At 45.5% G+C, this 17,148-nt stretch overlaps 2 protein-coding genes across 3 annotated transcripts; one reads left to right on the forward strand and one right to left on the reverse strand.

Moving 5' to 3' along the window:
* The first annotated feature begins 3,872 nt into the window (after positions 1-3,872).
* On the forward strand, positions 3,873-9,203 carry LOC138602824 (butyrophilin subfamily 3 member A1). Its single transcript, XM_069674405.1, has 10 exons — positions 3,873-3,995; positions 5,931-6,013; positions 6,319-6,417; positions 6,547-6,648; positions 6,779-6,913; positions 7,168-7,305; positions 7,395-7,446; positions 7,534-7,560; positions 8,200-8,226; positions 8,307-9,203. The coding sequence occupies exons 2-10, from the start codon at positions 5,954-5,956 to the stop codon at positions 8,861-8,863; spliced, it is 1,197 nt and encodes a 398-aa protein (XP_069530506.1). The 5' UTR covers positions 3,873-3,995; positions 5,931-5,953; the 3' UTR covers positions 8,864-9,203.
* An 887-nt stretch (positions 9,204-10,090) lies between these two features.
* Positions 10,091-16,636, reverse strand: dus1l (dihydrouridine synthase 1-like (S. cerevisiae)). 2 transcript variants are annotated; one of them, XM_069674502.1, is made up of 14 exons: positions 16,583-16,636; positions 15,488-15,739; positions 15,297-15,405; positions 15,027-15,077; positions 14,739-14,851; positions 14,544-14,626; positions 13,117-13,220; positions 12,857-13,004; positions 12,457-12,553; positions 12,276-12,364; positions 11,905-12,074; positions 11,780-11,817; positions 11,616-11,691; positions 10,091-11,270 (listed from the first exon to the last, which is right to left on the reverse strand). In XM_069674502.1, the coding sequence occupies exons 2-14, from the start codon at positions 15,722-15,724 to the stop codon at positions 11,068-11,070; spliced, it is 1,518 nt and encodes a 505-aa protein (XP_069530603.1). In that variant the 5' UTR covers positions 15,725-15,739; positions 16,583-16,636; the 3' UTR covers positions 10,091-11,067. The 2 variants fall into 2 exon arrangements, with proteins under 2 accessions (XP_069530603.1, XP_069530601.1); XM_069674500.1 differs by having other exon boundaries at positions 15,488-15,766.
* Between the last annotated feature and the right edge of the window lie 512 nt (positions 16,637-17,148).

A 17,148-nucleotide genomic window follows, 5' to 3' on the forward strand; every position in this document is an offset into this window, starting at 1 on the left:
AGGCTCATTTTGGTGAATCGAAGACTTCGCTCCTTTTTCAGCTCTTATTTTGAAATTTCTGGTTCTGTCGAGAGTGTTTCCTGCACGGTGGGGCTCGACTGTCCTCGCTCGGAACTGCTCTTTTTTAGTTATCTACTGCTAAAGGTCGTGGATAATATCTGGTACCTGGTGTTATGATTGGTAGTGCAGGCAGGAAGGAAGGACCCCCGCACAGGTGAAGAGATGACTCAGGCAGGTTGGAAGGCAGGTGGGTCCAGGATACGAGTACAAGGAAAGAAAAGTTTAGATGAACTAAACAATGCAAAGAGTCCGCTCTATAAGACTGATTAGTTAAGTGGAGGCAGGTGAGCAGGTGAGGGGGAGACCTTCAGTCGTTGGCTGATCTGACAGGAACAGGTGAGTAGAAAAGAAATGAGGGAAAGTCTGAGGACATCTGGTGGAGAGACGGAGAACAGCAGACGACCAGAAGACTGACTGTGACACCTTTTACTTTTTATGGTTTCATCCATAAATAATGGACGTATCCACGGTGACGTCACCCCGTTAGTCTGTCTGCTTTTTGAAGCCAAGAGTTCAGCAGCTTGTCCTCCACCATGTTGTTTCCTGGAGCCAGAAGTGACCATATTTGGACGAGAGGGTGGAGCTGAGGAGGGTTATCAAAGCTCAACAGTCTGTGGCTAATTCATTAGCATGCACAAGAGAGAGTAAAGCACCGTGTTTACCACAGAATCAGATTCTGTTTGTGATGCTAGCTGCCCGTAGGTGTTTATTTATCAGACTAAAGAAGCTCAGGGAGCGCGTGGCACGGAGCAGACGCTCCGCAGGGCGTGAATAGACTCACATAAATGCACTCAGGCTATCAGCGCTGGTGTTTGTAAAATGGCTTTTCTTTGCAAGTCTCATTCAATCAACACCTGATTTCAGTCTGTGCAAACAGAGACTGCACGTGCATGTCAGACTTTGTGCTTTCTTTTTGTCTCATTTTTGCATGTTTAGTGAAAATGTTTGTACATTCAAACTTTAAATGATCCGTCCTGTTTTCCCTGCAGCCTCCTCCCACATACGAGGAGAGCATCCGGCAGTCTGTGGAGCTGCCGTACAACATCCTCTCACCTGGTCCGGACTTCTCGTCTCCTTTCTACACCAACGCAGGGCTCGACGATCCTCATCCCGTCAGCTCTGACGGCAACAGCACCACTCTACCTGTGTGACGGCATCAAGGTCTCAGACTGCACTGTGAATGTTAAAGACGCTTTGTACAGACGGAGTCACAGACTGGATCCTCCTCAGGAGATAGACAGATACCTCATGAAGACAGGGTTTATGTTGAGAGGCAGGTGGTGCTGGAGAAACCAAAGAGGAGCTGCAGAGCCTCCAGGGAAGGACAGGACACACGTGAATGTTCGAACTCTTTCTTACAGCTGCTGTTCTCTGCACGGCTGATGATTTAAAGAGAGACTCACTGGATGTTAACATTTACTGAAGTGGCTGGTTCATCTTCAAGACGTAAGGACTAAAACTAACCAAAAAGGGCGACCACTTTCTACTCCATCTGTGAGCACTGTTTGCTGTTAGCGCCCTTCTGTTCAGTAGGCTGTTATTATCGGCTGATACGGGCCTGTCAACAATATTTCTGTATAGGTTTTTCGTTATGCACCAATATGAATACTTTTTTATATAATGCAAAAAATGTTTATAAATGTTGTCGTCATGTTTGTCCAGCAGAGGGCGCTCAGCATCCATAGTTTACAACCCTCTCAGCACTGTCTGCAGCACATGTAGCATCAGCTGAGCAGGCGCTGGTGTGATGTAAAATGATGTTAAATGTTTTCAGCCTCCCGAGAACTTTTAGCATCTTCATAATAGTGCAAAAGTCTGTTCACGTAATTCAAAGGGTCTTTTTCTAATTCAAGAATGCAGCGACCCAAATTATCTTTAATATTCTGGAACCTTTTATTGAACAACTCTGATCGAGACTTGAGACTGAGATGAAGATGAAGTGTTCCCTAATATATTTTTATGTCATAAACAGAAAAAATGTTTTTTGCATCAAAATATGTGCAAATAATAAACTGCGAAGAAACAAGAATGACCTCTCGACCCTGCTGCAGTACTTTCCAGTGACCACTGGGGGGCAGCAGCTCCTACTGTGTGAACTACTGGTCTGTTTTCATTGCAGCCCAAAGTGTCACAGTATCGGCCCACACATCGTGAATCTGTGACTGTTTCTGCTCTAAAATCAGAAACATTATCGGCCTCGTAAAGCCGTCTCAGTCTGACTTCACTGCTGTCTCTCTTCTTTCTTCTTTCCCTGATTCAGAGACGTCGTCGTCTGTAACGTCTCTGTTCCCTGCTGAGGCTGCAGCACGAGGTTCAGTGACAGAGTGCCTTCCATGACGTTATAAGAAGAAACACACACACACACTTTCTCTCTCTCTTGTGAACTATTTTATCTTTCTTTGTACTGAATCTGTTTGAAACACAAAGATTTCTCTGAAAGCTTCCGGAGCCGAGCGACAGAGTGACTGAAAACAGGAGGATGTTTGTTCAGCAGCCGACCGTGATGTTCACACTGCACGTCTTCGTCATGTTCTGTATTTATTAAAGAAAAATGACCCCTCATTATTTCTTATGTGAGACAAATGTAATAAACTGATTTATTGTTGAAGGACTTTTGTTATTAGATTATATATATATACACATATAAGCTCGGTAGTTACAAACAACTCCATTAGCACTCGTAGCAATAGCGACATTTAATACAAAATACCTGCCAAGTGTCGCCCTGATGTTTCACTGAAGCTTCTTGAATGTTGTTACAGCTCTGAATGTTTTTTTCAGCTCCAGAAGAGCCAAAAATAAACTCCTAAACAGAGAAGGGCCACATGAAAATGAGCCTGTGGTAATATAAACACCGAACACAATTTTAAGCAACAAAACAGGTGAAAATATTGAACTGTCAAATTCAAAAAAGCTGTTTAATCTCAATGACCTCTAAACCAACCTGCAGTATCTTTCGGGACCACAAGGGGGCTGCAGCCCACACTGAGTGAATTACTGGTCTGTTTTCAGTGCGGCCCAGAAATGGCCGCCGTACCTTGAGCTGCTTTTAAGATCCAAATATAAACTGCAGTAATGTTCAATATGTCTGCCAGATATCACCCATCCATCATCTATACCACTAATCCTGTTCAGGGTCGCGGGGGGCTGGAGCCTATCCCAGCTGTCATTGGACGAGAGGCAGGGTTACACGTGGACAGGTCACCTGTCAATCACAGGGCTGACACATAGAAGCAGACAACCTTTCACGCTCACATTCACACCTACGGACAATTCAGAGTCACCATGAACCTAACGAGCATGTCTTTGGACTGTGGGAGGAAGCCGGAGTACCTGGAGGGAACCCACGCGTGCACGGGGAGAACATGCAGACGTGGCACAGACATTTGGACTGTCTCTGTCGACCAAACGTGACACATTGTCCTGATGTGTGGACTTACTCGGTCCTTAAATGCGACAACAAAAAACATTAAAACGACAGAACGTGTTACATGTTTCAGGCGACATACGGACGGTGTGACTTTGACACAGTTTTGGCACATGTGGAACCCTGTAGCTTCACAGTGGAACAGAGGAGAACTCAAGCTGAGCACAAGTTACTGAGATTAAACTTAGTAACAGAGTAAATGTACTTCAGCCACTGTAGGAGAATCTACAGCCAGATCTCGCTGTCATTGAAGAGGTTTCCCCTTTAAACCTGAGTAACTGCATCACAGCGACCTCACAAACATGGCCGCGCACTTTGTCCACCTCACACTTTCGTGCGTCACTAACGGAGAAAACCGAACCTGCCCGAGCAGCCGAGCGTCAGTCTGGTGTGTAAACAAGGTCAGAGACACTGCAGCACTCAGACACAAACACTCTGCACCGGGAGGCCGCTCGCATTAAGCACAAGAGAAGAAGAAAACTTCTAGAACAAGCACCAGAGGGGAAAGGTAAGCTGTGAGGCACGCGCTCATTGTGCAGGTCGGTTTGTTATCTCATTTGGACGCACTGCAGGGACGAGTTATTCAGCAGTAGCTGTGTAGGTGTGTAAAATATGTGTTCTAAATGTATGTTAAGCTGCAGACAAATCCGCTCGAACGCGCCTGTCTGCATCTTTAATGCAGCTCTGCCGCAAAGTCACACGGCAGGTGAGTGTTCGCCTCATGCGCAGTCATCAGCTGGCCTCGATCTGGGTCTCTCTCGCTCTGCAAAAGATGCTGGGTCATGATTTCCCACCACAGCCATAAAACTGTGATGGAGCATTTCCTCTCCCGTTTTTAGTCGCTGCAGTTTAAATATTAAAATGTCACGTTTGTTCCTGCAGCTCAGGATGAATCAGCACTACTGCATTTTCTGTATGAACCAGTGAGATAAGATGAACTTTATTTATCCCCACAATAATAAGATAAGAACTTTATACACCACGTATTCAGACTGGGCGAGAGCACTGATCACACAGAAGGTGTTCAGCATTGAACTTTGATTAAATGAAATATTGCAGATTAATCTTTCACAGTGTAAATGCAAGATTGATTGCAGAGTTTAAATGAAGGACTCTCTCTCTGTATATAAATATGTAAGTAGCTTTCATGCAGTACGTGGTGGATGAAGGTGTCAGATTAGCCTCACAGGTGATGTACAAACACCTGGGTGCTGCAGCTCTGTGGGCTGAGCTGATGTGGAGCACAGCCCATAATATAAAAACTAATATAATAACCTCATTTAAAGCCTAACTAGGACTGTTTGTGTCTGTGTTTATGAAATACAATTAGACACTTTAGATTCTCCTTTCATAAGATTAAACTGTCTGAATCGACGTGCTCATAGCAGCTACAAATTCTGACTGCTTCGGTTCCAACGAGACACAGACGAAGCTTAAGTATATTTTTCTGCAGACGAGGATGACAGAAAGAGAGAGAGAGAGAGAGAGAGAGAGAGGGAGAGAGAGAGAGAGGGGCTTAAGAGGAAAAGAGCGAGGAAGACAGGAAGAAAAAAGAACAGAGAGAGAGAGAGCGAGAGAGAGAGAGAGAGCGAGCTTCACCAAGGACACAGCTGCAGGTCCAGTCACGTTTCACACCGCCTGCGATCACTGCTCGATTCTGCCCCAGTTAAAACCATCACTCATGTTCTGGAAACTTCCTGTTGGACTCTCGTGTCTCACCAGGAATATTTAACTCTAACTGTCAGTGATTCCTGTCCTGCCGAAGCCGAGGACACGTCCCCCCTCTCTTTAATGAGCTGTTGTGATAACACAGATGTTTTGCTTTCTGCAGAGACACGTGAACTTTGCATCACGAGTTTAATGATTTACATGACACACTGATGTTTGGAGGTAAACAGAAGCAGCGCTCCAGTTTCACAGGCTGCAGAGACAGAGTCATCTGAAGGTCTGAAGATCAGAATGCTAATGAGAGCGGGTCAACAAAACTCATTCTGCATCTGTTTACAGTCTGAGCCAGAAGTGACCATATTTGGACCTGAGGGCGGAGCTGGAGAGGAGGGAGGGGCTAGCAAACAATAAGTTATCAAAGCTGTACAGTCTGTACTCGTGGATGATTCATTCATTCATTAGCTGGTGAACGAGCGAGTTAACCTTCCCACAGAAAGAGATTCTGTTTGTGGTTGCAGCTGATCATTGAACACGGTGGACTCGCCGCGCACGCGCCCCAATCTCTGTTAGCAAAACGACCAGGCTGTAAACATGTTTATTTCTGCTGTAAAGTTTAACATGGGGCTCTATGGGGACTGACTCACTGCTGGAGACAGCCTCAAGTGGACACCAGAGGAACTGCAGCTTCTGGCGCTTAGTCGTAGGCTAACTGTTGCGTCCTGTGTTTGCAGGTAAACATGTCTGAACAAACACGTGTTTGTGTTTCTCTCCGTAGGTCTCTGACTCTCAGCAGCCAAGATGATGCAGTGTTTTCACTTCATGGTGGAGCCGGCCAAAACTTTGACGGCCAAGATAAAGGTAACACGTTTCAGTCCGTCTGGTTTTTGGGTCATACGTGAGTGGACAGCTGACATGCACACATTTCTAACTTGAACAACAGAGAGCTGCTGCGTTCAGGGAGTCTGAGGGGGAGGGAGGGAGGGAGTGTGTCTCTGTTTCTGCTGACAGGAGCAGAGCCACCATGTGCATTTTGATCAGGCAGAGTGACCAGCTCCTCTCTGCTCTGACCTCATTACTTTGTGAGGCTCTTGTAAAGCCGCGTTAATGTCCTCTAAATGTCTCTTTCTCTGACAGAAGCTTTTTGTTTTCACATTTTCCTGCAGGAATCAAACAAGAGGGCGAAGAAGGAGAAGAGGGAGCCTCTGGATGAGGATCAGCTGTTTGTCGTGGATCTGGCTCGAGATCTCAGCCGAGTGTGCCAGGTAACTGATCAACCTTTAAACCAGAGATGGTTTTGATAAGTAGAGCATCATTGTCACTCATTATTTTGGTTTATAAGGAAACTGCCTGCTTACCTTCATCCCCGTGTGTCCTCTCCTGTCTCTCTGCAGAGGTCAGCGGTCCTGGAGCACGTCTGGAACCTGGACGACACCTGGTCCTCCTCCCTCTGCAGGGTCTTCATCCTGCAGTGGGCCTCCATGTTAGAGAGCAAGGTACTCGTCTGAATATGACGACACTTTCTCAAGGTATGCAGAGGTGTGTTCACTAAAGGTGTGTGTGTGTGTGTGTGTGTGTGTGTGTGTGTGTGTGTGTGTGTGTGTGTGTGTGTGTGTGTGTGTGCAGAAGAGGCCCATGCAGACGGACGGCTGGCCCGAGATCGATGAGGTCAAACATCCTGATATGATCAACGAGCAGGACCTGCTGCAGGCCAAAGCTGTGCTCCTCACCTGGATCAAGGACCTGAGGGCTCAGCCTGAGGTGGGGGCTGATACAGATACACACCTATGGCTGTGTATGAGACGAGGATGCAGCCTCTGGTTTCAAAATAAAAGCCTTAAACCTGCATTCTGTCTAATGGCCAGCAGGGGGAAGTCTACTGTTTGCAGGAAGAAGTCAGATTTAATCAAACCAGAGAGGAAGATGAGCTCCTCCTTCTCTCTTCACCTCTTCACCTGACTCTGTTTCTTCAAACAAAACAAAACAAGGTTTTTGTCTCACCTGTGTTCCTGCAGCAAAGCGTGTGGCCCGGGGAACCTGTGGCCAAGGTTCTGGAGGACCTGCAGTCCGCCTGGCGTTGGGGCCGCGCCCCGAACCTGCTGACCGCCATGGAGCTGGTGATGTGGACCTTGATGGTGCAGCGGCCTGATAAGGTGTGTGATGTACTCCTTGTTAGTACCTGCAGTTCATCAGGTCACTGTGCAGGTGTGTTAGAAACCTGTCGGGTGTTTTGTCCCTGCAGGACACCATACCGCAGCAGTGGCTCATGTGGAAGCAGAAGACTCAGAAGATCGGTTTGTAACTCAAAACAAATCGAGATGAAGTTTGTTTTAAATCAGGAGAGTTTCACGTCTGCATGAGTCTGTGTTTGTCTCCTACAGGTGCCATTTCCTACATCCCGCAGCCAGGTGAGACAGACGTTACACCAGCACCAGCACATGAAGATGTCTTATTACTCAACACTCTCATTTCACACTGCAAGACTGATCTGCAACCACCTCACCTCCGTGTGCTCGCGTAGTTCTGTCCGTTAATGTCCGTTAAAAAACGAAATCGACACAGCTCCAGGTTCTCCTCTGTGAGCGAGCAGGGGCTCCACTCTGTGAGCGAGCAACGGCTCCTCACACAGAAACAAGCTTCACTAGACTCAACTTAAAATGTAACTTAAACTCTCTGTGACACTCTCGACATGTTGTTACAGTTTAAAACGACAACGTACCTGAAAAATGCGGAGAGATAATCACAGAGACGTGATGATGTTTCTTCAGAGACATCTGTAATCACGAGGAGATCTGTGGAGACAGAAGCAATCGATCACAGGCTCATCAGATTAAGAGCACTGTGCAGATCACAGATAAACTCTGCTGCAGTTTAAATGAAATATTAAAGAAGAAGAAAACGATGTGAACAAACACCTTTCTTTACCTTCTTCATGTTAAAGCTTTTAACAGATTCTGTGGCTGTAATTTTTATCAGATTTAAACATCAGAACATGAAGTCATGTTGCTCTGTAACCTGTAACTCTGTAACGTTTCTGTTCCTTGCAGTGTGGGACTGGATCTCAGATGCTGCAGGTAAACCTTCATTGATTACAGTTGTTCTAATCCTCAGTGAACCTGTGTGCTGATGTAACCCTCTGGATGTGTCCCTGTAGTGGAGGTGACTCTGGACCTGGACACGGCTAACCCCGACCTGCTGATCACTGACGAGAAGAGGATGCGCTGCGGCTTTGAGAGGAAGGATGTTCCCAACTACCACCAGAGGTTTGACGGCTGGTGGTGCGCCGTCGGGCTGGAGGGCTTCGGCTCGGGCCGCCACTACTGGGAGGTGGAGGTGGGCGAGCGGGACTGGCGGCTGGGCGTGGCCAAAGAGTCGGCCCTGAGGAAGGGATTCAAGTCCCTGAACACAGACACGGGCTACCTGAGCCTGCGGCTGGAGAGAGGAACCGAGCTGAAGGCGCTGACGGTGCCCTTCACCTCCCTGCCGCCCGGCCTCATCCCCCGCAAGGTGGGCGTCTACCTCGACTACAACGGCCGCCAGCTGTCCTTCTACGACGTGGAGAAGCACCTGCACATCTACACCTACAACGAGAGCTTCGACGAGAAGCTGTTCCCCTTGTTCGGGACGGTGGAGATCGTGAAGGATCTGGTGATCAAGTCTCCTGCTGCTAAGAGTCAGTGTCTGTGCCCCACCTCCTGCCTCTGGGCCTGAGCCTCCTCCCGTCTCCTTCAAACACCCGTAGATATCTGAATGAAGTCTAACGATCAGGTTATATATGATAATCACTGGGAGGAGTCAGAGGTCCTGACGTTTAACACCATCTTCCTGCTATGTAATAGCTCCACGATGTGACCACTCTTTATGCTGCTGCTGCTTTAACGTGCTCGTTGTGCCGTCCTCCTGTAGAGCTGTAGTCCTGCTCTCTGCTCACTCTTCATGTTTTTTCAGATATTTAAAGGACACCTGAAATATTAATGTCCTGTAATGTGCAATATTAACCTGCAGAGAGAATGCATTCCTGTGAATGATGAATAAACCAAACCATGTCTCACTTTGTGGTCGTCTATGAGTTCATTACGCATCACGTGAGAACCTGAGAGCTGCAGTGTGAATCTAACCTGCTCCCTGATGGGTCACAGTATCACCAGGTGTCGGTTATCAGCTGAAGAGACGTCTCCTGTTTCTCTCTCTTCTCTGTTGTTTCACACCCTGCTCACAAAACATCTCCAAACCTGCAGAGCTCACCTTTTGAATCGTACATATTATGTCATGAAGCGCAGCTGAAATTAGAATAAATATGTATTTACAGGAGTAGAAATTCTGTAGCTGCAATCAGACGTTTGAACAGAAGTGTGTGTAGTGTGTATTCTGTGTGAGATTCTGCACAGGAAAACTGACTTCAATAAATAAAACGTGTTGGCTTAGCGACGTCACACTGACAAGCGTCCTGACGCCTCCAAACCCCGACTGTGTGAGTTCGTGCGTCATGAGGGGGCTGTTCATCTGGTACTTACAGCGCGGTAACACTGCTTTAGCGTGCACAACAGTGTCCGTATACTTTTGGTCATATATTTGCACAGGATGTTTCTATCTTCACTTTCATGAACGTGCAATCATACACTTCCTCCATTCAAGGTTTAAACCCACAGACTGTAAATAAGCATGCACCATGATGTCAGTGTAGTTCTCCTGGTGGCCAGCAGAGGTCCCTACAAGAGGCCTGTGTGATGCTCTTATTCTGTGTTCATGATCGCACAAACCCTGACAGTCACATGGTGTCTGAATACGTAGCTAAAGCTCCCTCAAGCTGAAACCTGACGTCTGAAAGTTGGAGAAATATTAGAACTATTGGCCTTTAAAGTTAACAGAATTAAAATCACACGCAGAAACACGGCGGACCAAAGTAAGTGTCGGCGTTAAGGTCAAAAATGTTTTTAATTTACGTCCAGAAAATCAACTGTTTGCCTCATTTCTGTAATACGGTGTAAGGCTGGTTATACTTTAGTTTTCTTTTTATTGCGTCCATGTTGAGACTTAAATCTTGTGAGCACAGTGAAGTGGGAAGAACTTCTTAAATCTGTAACGGGACCATCCAAAGAGCAGGTGAATGCAGGTAAACATCAAGCTAACACAGCTAACACAAGTCACCCACGCACCCTGAAGCCATCTGTGTTTATTCTGTAGATGAGGATGGAGCTAGGCTAAACACTCACAGAGACGGCCTTGATATGCAGCAAACATCGTTCCCTAAATGTCCTGGAGCTTCTCCATGTTTGCACATTTCCCCAGGTAGCACCTTAAATACGTTTATTTTGGGTTGTTTGATGGAGCACCACTTTAATCTCTCTAATGAGCTCAGGTTCACTTCTGAGAAGGCAGTGGTGTTTCTTATCACAAGGCACGTACATGAGTCAAAGCATTACAGGCGAACTTTACCCTGATGATGACTAACTGATGAATCTGCAGCCACGGTGGTGACCGACAGTAAGAGAAATAAACCTGCAGAAACAGAATCTTTCACTTTGGTGCATCAGAAACAACTTTGGACTAAATCGAGTTCAAACTTTCAGCTCATAAAATCTTTGTCTTAATAAAATATGACATGAAACTCATCCGTGAATGTCCCGCAAGAAACAGAAAGTAAAAAAGAAAATATTAATTATACTAAAAAAACATTTCCTGCAGATCGACGTCCGTCGAGTTTCACATCAGCCCCAAACCGAGCGTCTGTCGTTACTGAGGTTTCGTAGCAGCTGTTTGTCCTGACCGATCGGTGGCTACCTCTACACGCACACACCTGAAGATTCAGTTAACCCCACACTGCATCTTTGCTCGTCTGCAAAGGACTGACCTTTGACCTGTCAGTCCTGCATTAACAGTATTGTCTGTGCATGCAGAGGTAGCCTCAGTCCTGCTCATAGAGGCGGCTGTGTGCCCGTCTGTTCCTGCAGCTCTGCACTTTGATCTGAGCTCATCTCAGGAGAGCTTCTGCTCCTCTGCGTCTCCGTGCCCGAGCCCTCCCTCCTCTTCTCCTCCGTCTTCTCTTCCTCGTCCTTCTTCTCCTCCTCCTCCTCCGCCTTCTTCTTCTCCGCCTTGGTCTTGAACCTCAGCCCGTGGCCTGTCAACCACAGCACACAGACATTAATAACTTTATACATCAGTCACTCTTTCCATCAGCTGACTCAGTCTTAAATTAATAAAGTCAGTAGAAGCCTGAAAAACACCTTCACATCTTCTGATCATTTGCAACCTCCCTGACAGCGTGTGCTGTGCTTGTGTGCTGTTCTGTTATTGATACGAGAACAGGAAACGTTTGGACCGCAGGACCGGGTATCGGTCAGTATGTCAGCCGATCGGGGATCTGACACCTTCATTTATTAGCTCCTAATTAATTAACTTGTTTATATATGTAATTTCATTGACTTGTTTAATGAACCAGATATCAATTGTTCTTCGTACTCACTTGGACAGTCGGCCACCTCCTTGAAGGCCTTCTTCTTGCAGCAGCCTCGACACAAGTTAAAGACGCATTTATTCCCCTGCAGAGCAAAAACAAACATCAGCACACTCCGACGCTTCGGTCTGTGAGGAAATCTAAACATGCAGATTTACGACGGCACCGCTCACCTTCGGGTTCCCACACTGTTCACATTTGATGTATTTGGCTGCAGAGGGAAAAAAGAATGAAACATTTAAGAAGCCTCTGAAATCTGACAAACAAGCTGAACGTTCAGGTCAAAGGTCACACTCACGTTTCTGCTCGGGACAGAAGTTCTTGTGGGGGTTTCGGGATCTCTTCTTCTGCTTGTTTTTGGAGAGTGTGTCGGCTGTCCCGTCCGAGTCCTCCAGCGCCCTCTTGTGACACACCGTCTTCTTGACCTCTGAACCCTGACTGTTACCGTTAGAAACTGGATCCTTTGGCCTGTCGGGAACAGTCAGTAAGAAAACCATGTGAGTGATTCCTCGCTGGTTCTCCAGGTGAGCTTAAAACATATTTTCTGTCAGTATAGAAGCTTCGTGTTCCTGCAGCTCTCCGTTAGATTCCAGCAGATCATTTCTATAACACTTGATTGATGTTTGAGAGTAACATGAAACCGTCTCAGTGACAGGTCGGAGGACTCACGGTGGTCTGACGTACGGCTGACAGATCCAGTGAGAGAACGGCAGGCTGCTCTCCTTCTCTCCTTCATCCTTTCCCTTGGCGATCTCCTCCTGATCACACAAAACAAATCACAGACCCTTCTTTTGTATGAATCCACACGCAGTGTCGTAATCAAGCCGTCATCCTGCAGCACATTTCAAACCTGGCAGCGCAGCCTCAGCTGTTTGCTCACGTCAGCCAAACCCTCCAGGTTCTTCACTTTGGCCAACTCCTCCCTCAGGTCCACGTGGATCTGTAGCCTACACACACACACACACACACACACACACACACACACGGATCACATGACTTCTACTCAGCATATATGAAGCATGAAGGCAGGGTCAGGAGGACGAACAGAAAAGACTGATGAAGCAGTCAAATGATGCATTACAGATTATTGTATTTGTTGTGTGTCATGAAGTTTCTAGTGTTTCCCCTTTACACACATTTTACATTTAACATTAAGAACCCTTTTTCATGAAATTCAGTAAATTAAGGCCTCTGGACATCAAGTCCTGTGTCTTGTGTTCCAGGCGTATGCTGCATGCAGAGAGACGTACGTGTGGTGCCAGAGCTTGAAGAGGTGGGCTCGTACGAAGGACAGCGTGCAGGGCGGATGCTGCTTCACCACCTCCAGATACTCCTCCGCCATCTCCCACACGGGGGGGCTGCAGCCTTCGAACAGAGCCGGGTTGTGGAGGTTGCCCTCTGGAAAATAGAGTCAGAGTACTTTCATGTCAGGAATGCACATTAGGAGTATCGTCCAACAACTCCAACGAAACAGGTACATATGTCTGTCATGACGACGCGCATCTTTAACCTGCACTCATGACTCCCTGCACCCCGGTCTCCTGGATGCATCGCTCCACGTCGCTCAGGTGCTGAATGTTTCCGTTTGCAAACACTGGAATATTTACCGCCTTCCTGCAACAAAGAAACACAGAACAGTTATTGAAATATGTTCCAGGATTTGTGCCACTATGTACTTTGATTTATTGTTTTATACAAATCAACTTTAAAGGGCCGGTTCACTGATGTTTAACTTCAGTCCTATCATGCTATCACGGGGAGCTAACGCTATCATGGGGAGCTAACACCATTATGGGAGAAAAAAAAGAAATTTCTCTCTGTGCCTTTGGAGGACGCTATCCGCTTCTCCAAAGGGCCGGGAAAACCTCCCAGACTACGTGAAAGGCGTCATCTGGCGGAGGCCGGGGAGCCTGCTACACTACACTACACTCCATCGCCACTCACTGGGCCGTTCCTTTCAGAAGGAGGGGCGCAATGCATGCTGGTTATTGTAGTAATGTAGAATGGGCGAAACCACAAGCTGTTTGAACATCTTTCTCCACAGCTATGGCGCCAGTTTCAAATATTATTGCTTCTATCGATTACGGAGAACACCAGCTTTGGGGCGAGCTGCTCCTTGAGGAGGCATGAGAGATGGATGAAGCTTCAAAGCTCGCTTCACTTTCGTGAAGCTCACCGCAAATCTGTTTTTCTCAAAGCATCTGATTCAGTTTGACGGGTCAGGAAGTTTTACAGCTCAGAGGATGAAGACAGAAAATATGGACATCAGAAAAACACGATCATATTCATCAAGAATTCACCGTGACAACAAGAAATAATTTCTAACAACATCAAACTGCGACTACAAAATACAAGTTAAAACTCAAAGGCACTAAAGTTTATTCATTTTCTGTGTGTAAATATACTTTAAGCAACGTCTTATTTTACTGCAAGAATTTAAAGAGCAACTATTTTTCCTTAATGAGGAACTTCTGAACACAAGAACACAAATATCTTAGAATTGGACATTTATTAAATCTTTTTTTAACCCACAGCTGAATACGTTTGATGACATCATTGTTCAGCCAGGTGGAGGATGTGTTCAAGCTTTTGTTAGCAGGTAGCTAACCACACCAGGTGAATGTGCATATAATTGTTCATGTAGCCAATAAAACTGTTAATTATTGCATCTTCAAGGTGAAATATTTTCAACTGGACAATTTTGCTTTGATTAAATGATGACTCATGAATGTTCAGCTCTCTATGACACTGTGTGATTATGAATAGTAGTTTTAAAAGGAGCCAGCAGAGGTCGCTGTGTTTGCAGCACAAACAGAACTCAAAGCTTCATGACGCTTTATCTGAATTATTCGTTTGAATTGAAGGAGCCTCAAATGTTTGTGTTCCACATGAAGTACAGAACATGTGAAGGAGTGAAACAAGGTGACAGTCTCTCACCTCACGGCCTTGATGTGCTCCCAGCTAGCGATCCCTGTCATGGCTCCTTTCTGGTCTTTGGTTCTGCCGTGCACCGTCAGCAGCTGGAGACAGATGTAGGACTTTTGAAGAGCTTCATAAAAACTTATGAAACTGCATTTAAAGCAGATTTTACACATTATCGTATTATTATTTAAACACTTCCTGTGATCACACCTGACATCCAGCTTTCTCCAGCATCTGAGCGTAGCGGATCGTCTTCTCCACCTCCTTGAACACTCGGATCTTACATGTGATGGGCACCAAGAGCTTCTCATGGGCCAACCGGACTGTGAAACAGATGGAAATGTTAGTGGGGAAAAAATGCCGGAAGGAAATTTTAGTCAAGTTGCACAACATCGATGCCAAAGATGTGATGTTTTTATAATTTGCAGGTTTAAGAGTTTGTCTGTTTTCTGTCAGAGATGCTCCCCGAGTCCTTAAACCATTCAAACACAGACTTACTCATTTTCTCTAACAGCTCCCATTCGTCTTGAAGAAAGACTCCATAGTGCCCTGAGAAACAAGAACACAGGTTAGTTCTCAGATGGCTCCCCTCACTTTGGCCAGACAGAGTATTTCCAGGAGTTGAGAACAGGTCTCACAAGGACAGTCTCAAGCTGTGTGCTACACGTGTGAAAGGACAAGTGTGGACAATGTCCTGAGCTCATACCGGAAAACAGCGAGTGTTTTTTTGTCAATGTGTCAAACTATTTCTGCACGACCTGTGCGTACCTCTCTTAGCGATCATCTGAGGACAGCCCAGGTTGAGGTCGATGGCGTCGCAGTAATCCTGAGCCAGCAGAGCCGCCTTGAGGAAAACCTCCGGATCATTGGCACAAAACTGGAAAACAGGAAACACAACAAGTTGTTACTGCTGGTAACAACTGGAGTTACCAGCAGTGCAACAGTCCATCATTACTCACCTGTGTGATGAGAGGTCTGTCCTCCTCACACACCTCGTTGTAGAGGTTTTCTCTCCTGTAGTTGACGTCGCGAACAAACACCTGAGCGTGCAGCATGGGCGTGTAGCAGAGCTGAGCTCCGTGACGGCGGCTCAGCAGACGCCACGCCAGCTCGCTCTGGTCCACCATGGGTGCCACCACATAGCGAGCTTCTTTCAGGGTCTTCCTCCAGAACTCAAAGCCCTGGAGCTTGGCCATCCCAGCTGACTTCACCTGAACAGAACAAGTGAATTAAAGACCCTGAAAAAAAGTGGTTTCCTGATTAGTGATCACAACCTGTTTACGTTTTGAAACTCAATTGTGTTTCATTTTTAAATACTTCAGAAGAAATCAGAATCAGAACATGTAGGGAGGACAATGTATGGAATGCAGCATTAAATGTGCATCTTTTTCCTACCAAGGACACTTTGAGTCAGAGTATTTTCCAACTACAGCAGGAGCCTGAGAACCAGACTGGCCTTTTCCTCTGTATTTAAATATAGCATGGTTAGCTTTTGTAGCACTAGTAAAACCAATTAAATAAAGTGTGACTACCTATTTCTTGGAGTCAGGTGTCTAAAGTTACTGGAAGAGACAAACAGTTTAATACTGCAGTAAAATTAGTGTTAATATGAGAAAGGTTTGCTTCTACTGCTTCGCTGTAGTCTGAAGTCACACCTGAGAGGTGTTTTGTGAGCTAACACTTTCATGCTGTAGCTGAACACAAAGCTAAACTAGTCTTAGCCAAAATGTCAGTGACGTCAGCGAAAGCGAAGTTGACAACTCTAAACTTTTGTTGCTTTCGACTCTCTCTGACTTTTTGCTGTCTGTGTCTTGCGTTAAAAACATTTCCACAAAGCAATGAGCTAACTGTGTCTGTGCTGTCCGCTAATGTAGCTAGCAGAGCTAACTGCAGTCAGTTGACATGTAGCACATGATGCAGCTCCGCACTCACACAACTGTGACGAGTTTAACACAAAATTATCACAATTATAATTAAACGGCTGAATCATGCACTGCTCCGCTCACGTACTAACGGTTTCTATGAACAAATATATCGATAGTTTGATGTTTCACCTGTTATAACACCAGATTTGTAGAGTATTTCTCGCACAGCACTTTCCAACTGTGTGCAGCAGCGAAATAGCTCCGGTCAGAAACTGTTCCTGGTTCAAAATATGTTTCAGTGCACACAAAGATATTTGTCCGTCTATATAAAGAGTAAATAAAATCCACATATAAGTAAATAAGATTCACAAATGTATTTCTGACGCACACACACATCTTTCTCGTTTTAAATATGTGTAATGAAAATCCACAAATATGTGTATTTAAAAGTATGTCATATAACTTCAATAACTGTATTTATTATTATGATTATTATTATGATTAAGTATTTGATGGAATCGTATCTATTTATATGTGGCTTTTTTTTAAACATTTATATAGAAGTACAAATATACCAATATTTTTTTGTGCATTGAAAAATATAAACATTTATATATAAATCGTAAAATATATTTGTAAATCCTTTTCTTTAAACATAACCCCAAACATAAACACACAGGACTCATACAGGCACCTCATCATTATTATCCACAGAAGAAGCCAGAAGTGCAAATCGTACAGTTGGTGTTAAATGC

The sequence above is a fragment of the Semicossyphus pulcher genome, unplaced genomic scaffold, assembly GCF_022749685.1.
Source record: "Semicossyphus pulcher isolate SPU_LCO1_2020_fin unplaced genomic scaffold, fSemPul1.0.p SCAF_23, whole genome shotgun sequence".
Taxonomy (NCBI): domain Eukaryota; kingdom Metazoa; phylum Chordata; class Actinopteri; order Labriformes; family Labridae; genus Semicossyphus; species Semicossyphus pulcher.